This window comes from Xiphophorus hellerii, chromosome 12 (assembly GCF_003331165.1).
Source record: "Xiphophorus hellerii strain 12219 chromosome 12, Xiphophorus_hellerii-4.1, whole genome shotgun sequence".
NCBI lineage: Eukaryota > Metazoa > Chordata > Actinopteri > Cyprinodontiformes > Poeciliidae > Xiphophorus > Xiphophorus hellerii.
The window spans coordinates 33,446,277-33,453,910 of record NC_045683.1 but is presented as its reverse complement, the minus strand read 5'-3'; the positions used below and the strand labels follow the sequence as shown (position 1 = coordinate 33,453,910).

The 7,634-nt window shown below is 39.4% G+C and overlaps 1 protein-coding gene across 2 annotated transcripts; it reads left to right on the top strand.

Moving 5' to 3' along the window:
* The first annotated feature begins 2,968 nt into the window (after nt 1-2,968).
* Nucleotides 2,969-7,124, top strand: sub1b (SUB1 regulator of transcription b). Of its 2 annotated transcripts, none has more exons than XM_032578077.1 (5): nt 2,969-3,097; nt 3,923-3,995; nt 4,271-4,387; nt 6,553-6,661; nt 6,773-7,124. In XM_032578077.1, the coding sequence occupies exons 2-5, from the start codon at nt 3,927-3,929 to the stop codon at nt 6,850-6,852; spliced, it is 375 nt and encodes a 124-aa protein (XP_032433968.1). In that variant the 5' UTR covers nt 2,969-3,097; nt 3,923-3,926; the 3' UTR covers nt 6,853-7,124. The 2 variants fall into 2 exon arrangements, with proteins under 2 accessions (XP_032433968.1, XP_032433969.1); XM_032578078.1 differs by having other exon boundaries at nt 2,972-3,097; nt 3,926-3,995.
* The last annotated feature ends 510 nt before the right edge of the window (nt 7,125-7,634 follow it).

Genomic DNA, 7,634 nt, shown 5'->3' with positions numbered 1-7,634 from the left:
ATTACATTTATCCATCAAACTGCAGCATAAACTCTTAACGCTCAGCCCGTCCCTCCAGTTTCAAACTCATGTTGCACTCATGTTAAAATGAGGGAATCAATATTAAAAATAAATAGCTGTTTATCAGAAGATCTAAAGATAAAACTCAGAGAGGATCAGGGTTGATTTAACACACTAAAGACAGAAAAACAGAGCAAAAGGTGATTTGTACTGTAGTTGGAAAAATTATTTATAATATTTACAGGATAAACTTCCATCAAATAACTGGTTCAATCTTCCATTAATCAAACATTTCCAAATAAGTTGATGATTAAATTTATTCAAAAATGTCCATATTCTGATAAAGATCCCGCACAAGTAGTAATAGTCCAGTTCAGTTTAACCAATTACCAATCCAGGAATCAACAGACTGAATCAGTCTTTAGCAGGTTTAGATCAGTGTTTCACCTGCCTTACATGTTTTAGGTGTTTCCCTTCTGCCACACACCTGGATTGAATCGGTGGGTGATTAACAGCCTTCTGCAGTTCTTGATGGCTACAGAAGAGATCATGCAATCATCTAACTCAGCTGTTCTGGAATAGAGGCACATCCAATGAGGAAGGGAGGGGGATACGGGGAAAATAAAGAGGGAAAGGTTAGGGGACTGGGGAGAGGAAGGGGGGTGTAAAGAGAGGAAGGCTGGGAGGAGCAGGTGGGGGAGGGGGTGAAAAGTGGGGAAGGTTTGGGAGGGGAGTAGGGGGAGATGAGAAGGAGGTGAGGAGGGGTGCAACAAACAGCATACTTGGATTCAAAATTAATTAGACACTGGTCCTCAAGGCAAACTGACCTGCATGTTTTCAGTTCAGCAAAACCAACTATCAACTATTAAAATTCAACCACAAAACATTGATTCAATGACATCTTTTCAACATCAGTTAATTAGCTAGAATTGAATGATTGCTTGATGGTTTATCCATCATCAGTCGTCACCCTTAACCATAAATTCAACCTTTGTGATCATAATTCAACATTGAATTAACATCTTTAGCAAACAAGCCAACAGCAAGGTGGCTGTGTGGTTGGGACATCCCAGTCATGTAAATAGTGGGGGAGGACCACTAAACTCCTTGTAGTAAGTTGTAGACGTTTTTGTGTCAAGATATCATGCACAAACAGTCAGTAATAATTTTTATGGACAAGTAAGAAAATGTACAAAAAGGAATCACAACCCACTATTCTCAACAGTGCTTAATTTAAAATGTGATAACCCTACCTCAATAATAAAATGCTCCCACCCAGAGCACCGATGAATAGGTGCGACTAGTGATGTTACGTGATGTGCCGAGGCTTCGAGGCGTGTGTCGAGTAATGGAGGGGGCGTTTCCGTAAAGCGCGTATCGAGGCTTGCTTCATTTAGGGGAGGAGCCGAAAACGATGTCGTCCGAAGCCTCGCTGCCCGGCTGTACCACGTGACTGCTTCAGGAAGTGGCTCAGAGTTTGGCGCGGGGTTTGACAGCTTTAGAAACCCCACAGGCTCCATTCAAAATGTGGGTTGTTGTAGGCGAGTTGCGGTCAGTTGAGAGAGTGGATAGAGTTTTGATAGTTTGGATAGCAGAGTTTGGATAGTGGTTATTTAGTTTGAGACAGTTAGTTTGGTGTTTGGAGAGTTTAGGAGATAGATAGATAGATAGATAGATAGATAGATAGATAGGAGATTTAGGAGCGCGAGGACAGGATAGGAGTAGGATGGAGCCGGCGAGAAAGAGGAGGATTTCTCCTATGTGGGAACATTTTGATTTGATAAGCCCTAACAAGGTAAGGTGAACTGAACATTTGCAGATGCATTAGGTTTGCTTATGAGGAACTGTATTTTTCACTGTTTCTTATTTTCTGTAAAGGTGAGGTGTTTATTGTGCTCCAAGGAGTTGGGGTACAATAATAACACCTCATCCATGTAGTGTCAAAAAAGAGAAATCGTTTGAAACCAAAAACTGTGGAGAAATTGTTGTTTCTTAATAAAAATGCATGAAATCATCCAAGTTACACAAGCATTAGCCTTTTCACTACCTCCTCCCTAGTTCCACAAGCACTTTCACTGTCCTCTGCCTGATTAAGCCCAGGCCATTTTTCTAGAGTCACAGAAAAACTTTATTACACAACATGCCATATCACATGACACTACTATTTTGGGAATAATTACACACAGAATACATTCAAACAATATTTTATTATACACATATGTGTATACATAATTTATGTAGACAATTGATTTCGTCCTACACCTTTTGTGAAGTCATTCCCAAGAGCCATAATAGACAAAAATTCAATGCCTCACACGTGTTAAGATACAGCTGGCTGTGATTATACACCTGGCCAGTAGGTGGTTTCGTGTGCACATGAAGCCTCAAGAAATGAACCCTTTCTCGAACCAGTTGGCTCAAGTGGTTCAATGCCTCATGAGGCTTCATCTCACCATCACTAGGTGCGACCAAACAGCATACATTGATTCAGCATTGATCAGACGTTGATCAGACATCAGCATTTCACAATTCTAGACTTTTCCAAATTTGGGAGGATTATGCCCCACCCTTGTCTATTAGTTTTATGCAGTAAAACAAATGGGGAACACCTGGCATTTTTAAGCAATAAAAGTTTGACTCATCTAAACCAGGGGTGTCAAACTCCAGTCCTCAAGGGCCGGTGTCCTGCAACTTTTAGGTGTGCCTCTGCTGCACCACACCTGAATAGAATAATTAGGTCATTAAGGCTCTGGAGAACTGATCTACACAAGGAGGAGGTAATTAAGCCATTTCATTCCAGTGTTTTGTACTTGTGGCACATCTACAAACTGCAGGACAGCGGCCCTTGAGGACTGGAGTTTGACACCTGTGATCTAAACGAATTAAAACAGATTTGCAAACATATATAGACTTAGTTTCAATGAATAAAGTGGCAGAATATGTAAAAGTAGAAGTTGTCGTCCTTCAACTGGTCTGTATGATGGTGACCATCTGGATTGGGGGCGACATAGCTGCGTAGGAGCAGCTAGGGCAAAGAAGAAGAACAACTCAGACTTCCGTTTCCTGTTAAAAGATCCGCGCTACAACATCGCATCATGTAAGCTTCTACATTTTGATTTTTCTCCTCCACATATTTTTGAGTTGTTTTAAGTTTACCAGATAAACAAACTGCTTCCCAGTTTTATACGTAAAACTGGGAAGAAGGATAGAAAGCTAATGTGAAATACCCGACAAGCTAGCTGTAAATTTAGCTCCCAGGGCTAGCCTGTTCACAATGGCAGTTGCATGTGTTACGGGGCCAACTGGCAGCCGTGTGCCCTCTGCCCGGCAGTCATTTTCCCGTTGAAGTCACTTCAATATATCTTGAGGATCTGAAGCGGAACAGGACTCGGATCCAAGGCACCATCTCAGAATCACAGGGCTCAGGCAGCCAGCCAGGTCTAGGTTGAGCTCACTATCACGCAGCCAGACTCGGGCTTATGATCAGTCTGAGCCAGGAGCACACACCCAGGCTCAGGGTCAAATGATTGGAAGAAAACACGCACACACAGAGCTAAGCTGAGGGTATGACTGACCTTAGGAACAAGATGAACAAAGTGAAATTGACCTGTCTAAAAATGCACGTTTTTTTTCCCCCCCAACTACCTTCCTATTTTTTATTCTGAAATATTCTTAGAATTCAGATAAGTTGGTGCATCCTAGCAGTTTGTTCCAGCATAGATCACATTAAAACCAAGCACCTTGAGTCAACAACAGAGAGCAGAGTTGGATATAGTTACAGACTCAGATCCACCAGGATGATTATTATAATATAACTCATGGTTAAATATGATTATACATTAAGAGGTAACTTTAATTGTACCAATCCTATCTGAAGTGTGTTTCTCTATGCAATAGATCTGAACTTTAAAATTTATTTCAGCAGAATGCCGAAATCAAAGGAAGTGCTGTCATCCACATCTGGAAGTGATTCTGACAGTGAAGTAGAGACTAAGGTTTGATCGTAAATGCAAACTTATTTGTTAACTTGTCTGATGTAATATATATGTGTGTGTGTATGTATTTATGTGTGTATATATATATAACTGATGTGCACATCTATACACAGTTGGTTTAGTGTGTTTTTGTAGTTTCTGTTACCTTAACTGTTCTTATTAATATTATTTTTTTAGACAAATCTTTTCTCAACCAATGTGCACAAGTTGAGCTTGAAATAATTTCTGTGTAGTTGCTATGTTTGGATATAATGGCAGGTAACATCTGTTCCTAGGCAAAAAGAAAGAAGCCAAGTGCACCAGAAAAACCAGCCAAGAAACAAAAAAGCGGAGAGAGCTCAAAACCTGGTAGCTCCTCCAAAGGCAGTGGTGATGGAGACAACATGTTCCAGGTGAGTTGCAGTAAGATCACAAGTTACAAAACGCAAATATTAGCTGATACACACAAGAAGATGGCCACTGAAACTGCAGACTGTTGCACTGACACAATCAGGGTAGTAAGTGGTGATTTGAGCCTCCTTATAATTTTAAAAGTTTTTCCTGTATGCTAAGGTCAAAAGAATAAAGTTTTGAAAAAAATACATCAGCATGCATGCACTCTTTCAGGTTGTGGATTGTACATTTTGTGATGGTCCATGGTTTGTTATTCAACTTGTAATCATAGAGAAAACCTGTTTACAGAAGTTCTAAAACTTGCACAGTATTACAGTATTAGGTTTAGATCCATTACAGTGGACCCCCCACACACAGCCTCACAGGAGAGATATACGCTAGAGTTTAGATTGGACCTAAAGAATCAACCTTACCCAGACTGAGCCTGTAGACATTGTATCCAAGCCAGATCTGAAAAGCAGAAAGGCCTCAACACAGAGTAGTTATGCATTTGTAGGTTTAACACATAGTGTTGTCTCATATGTACAGCCTTGATACAGAATGACTTCTTGTCATCTTCTGCTATCCTGAATTAAAAAGGTCAAGTAAAAATATCTAAACAGTTTCTCTGTGGCAACCTATATTATATATTGTGAGTATATATGGCATAGCAAGTGGTGACTTGTGGAATAAATTTAATATTTGAACTATTATGAGATACAGTGGTTCTCTGCAGGATTCTGACAGGTGTCTGATTCCTGTGTACTGATACATGAGGGAGAAGGGAGATGGTTCTCATAATACTTTACTTTCAGTCCCTATGAGATAATTGAAAGCTATGAAGGTCAAAAAGGAAGTAGAAAACCCACAGTGGGCAGTGAAATGAACCTGTTTTACTGTAGCATGGCAGTTGGGATTTTATACCTGCTGAGACACTTTAAAGTGTCACTGGTGTGATAAAACTACTTGCAATCCCTCTATACTGTACAAGATTTTAACAGAAATACTTTATGGTCGTGAGAAGTAGAAAAATTAACTCAAAACTTGGAAATAAGAGGAATAGCAGGGCTGGTCACTGAACGCCATGCTCAGAACATTTATATGTTGGAACATATGCAGAACTTGTACCAGTTACTTTAAAGTAACTGGATTACTTGAATTAAACCAGAATTAAGGATGAATAATTATTATATACACAGATCTGTTTATTACCATTCGGTGATTTGGAGGCGACAGATGCCCAGCTCCAACATTTCCTCCCCAGAAATGGAGTCATTGTTTGTTCCTGAACTATATGGCTCAAATAAACAAGGTTGCACTCCTTCATTAGAACCAGCTCCTTTTTCTTCATCACTTCATCCAGCCTCTTCCTCCAGAACTGCACGTAAATCGCTCAAGTCTTTGCTGAAACTTACAGCATCCTCCGCTTCTGTGTACTCAGCTTTAGTTGTGCATGTTTTGACTTACCATCATTACAAGACGGCGCCAGCATTTGACCTGATTACTACAGACAGAAACAACACTACTCTGAAATGTAGTGGAATTTATCAGTCTGTGTGAAATATTTATTATTAACAGCTTTTATGTACACAGAATGAAAACATATTGCATCTTTTAAATCAAGTGTTTTTTTGTGTGAGTGACCTTTAAGGTTCTCTGTATGTTAGTTATTTGTGTTGTTCATGACTAACTGAATGAATAATTATACAAGTCTTTTTAGTTTTCTGTCTGGCCATCAGTTTATGCTAGATACCTAAAATAGACAAAAGAAAAAAACAGAATAAGGACAACACCCTGAATATGGGGAGATGATGTATTTTGTGAGCTGTACATCAATTCCAAATAAATTAGACACAGAGCTATCCATCACCGTTTTAATAGATGGATGGTGGAGTGAAAGCTTTGGATATTTTCCTGAAAAGATGCAGTCCCAATTTTTCCTGGCAGATCAACACAAAAAAACAAACATTTGGCAGATGGATGGCTGACTCCTACTGCTGCCTAGCTCTCATGGTTTTTGATGTTTCCTGATAATTCCACAGAAATCTATGTCTATGACTCCTGGCCTCTAACATGATCACAAACTGCTCATGCAGAACATGCAATACCCTTTTTGACTGTGGACTTAAAAAAGGAAGCGTGTTTAAGTTCTGAAGCAGGATTGACTCTATTCTTGTACTTGCAGATTGGTAAGATGAGATATGTCAGCGTTCGAGATTTCAAGGGCAAAGTCCTGATTGACATCAGGGAATACTGGATGAACCAAGATGGGGAGATGAAGCCAGGGAAGAAAGGTAATCCCATCAGGAAGTTTCAGTTATGTTACAGATAAATTATTACTATTGGATGTTAGTATTGCTTTTGCACACATGGTTATTCTCCTTTGTTTTGTTTGTGGCTTTTAGGCATCTCCTTGAATCCTGAACAGTGGAACCAACTAAAAGAACAAATGTCAGAAATTGATGATGCAGTTAAGAGATTATAAATATTCCTTTCATCTTTACCTGTTGAACTAATTGGGCATGTTTGTTAGCTAGTTTTGTAAAGCCTTTGGATTTATTTCCTAATTTGTAACTTTTAGGTTTAGTTATGTGCAAACCTTGACTTTGTGTGTGAAAGTTATTTTGAGCTATTCTTGTGGGTTGTGGGGAGAGGAAGTAGGTGGATAATCATTATACTTTGTTGGGCATAGTGCACCAATTCAGTGACTACAGTCATGTTTTTGTATTGATTAATAAAAACAATTCACTAGCTTAATTTGTTGTTGTTCCTATTACCAGCTCTCTTAGAGCAAGAAGTTACAGGATGTGGTTTAATGTGATGTATTGCTTCAGAGAACTTAGTCTAATGCCCCCTTTCCACTGGTTTGTGCGTAGTGTTTGTCCCACATTCTCCACATCAGCCCTTCGCCCTGCCCATTTTGGGTACTATTTCCGCCCTTGCACGAATTCCACATTTTTACGGATTTCAGCGAAGTGTATTACCCAAAATTCATTGCTGCATGTGAGGTTTTGAGTTAAAAACCTCACATGCTGTGCCAATGTTTTGTTGTTTCTTCCAGTCTTTTGTAGAAAATTCAAAGAAAATAGCATGACAAGGTACACATTAGTAATAAACTAGAAAATTCCTGAAGAAATTTAACCGGAGCCTGCCAAATTGTGCCCGTCGGTTTGGACCCAGTGTTCTGATGCTAAACATTAGCATCAATGCTAAGTTTAGCTAACAATTACAAAATAGCATGTGGGGAATCACAAGAATGTTAACTAA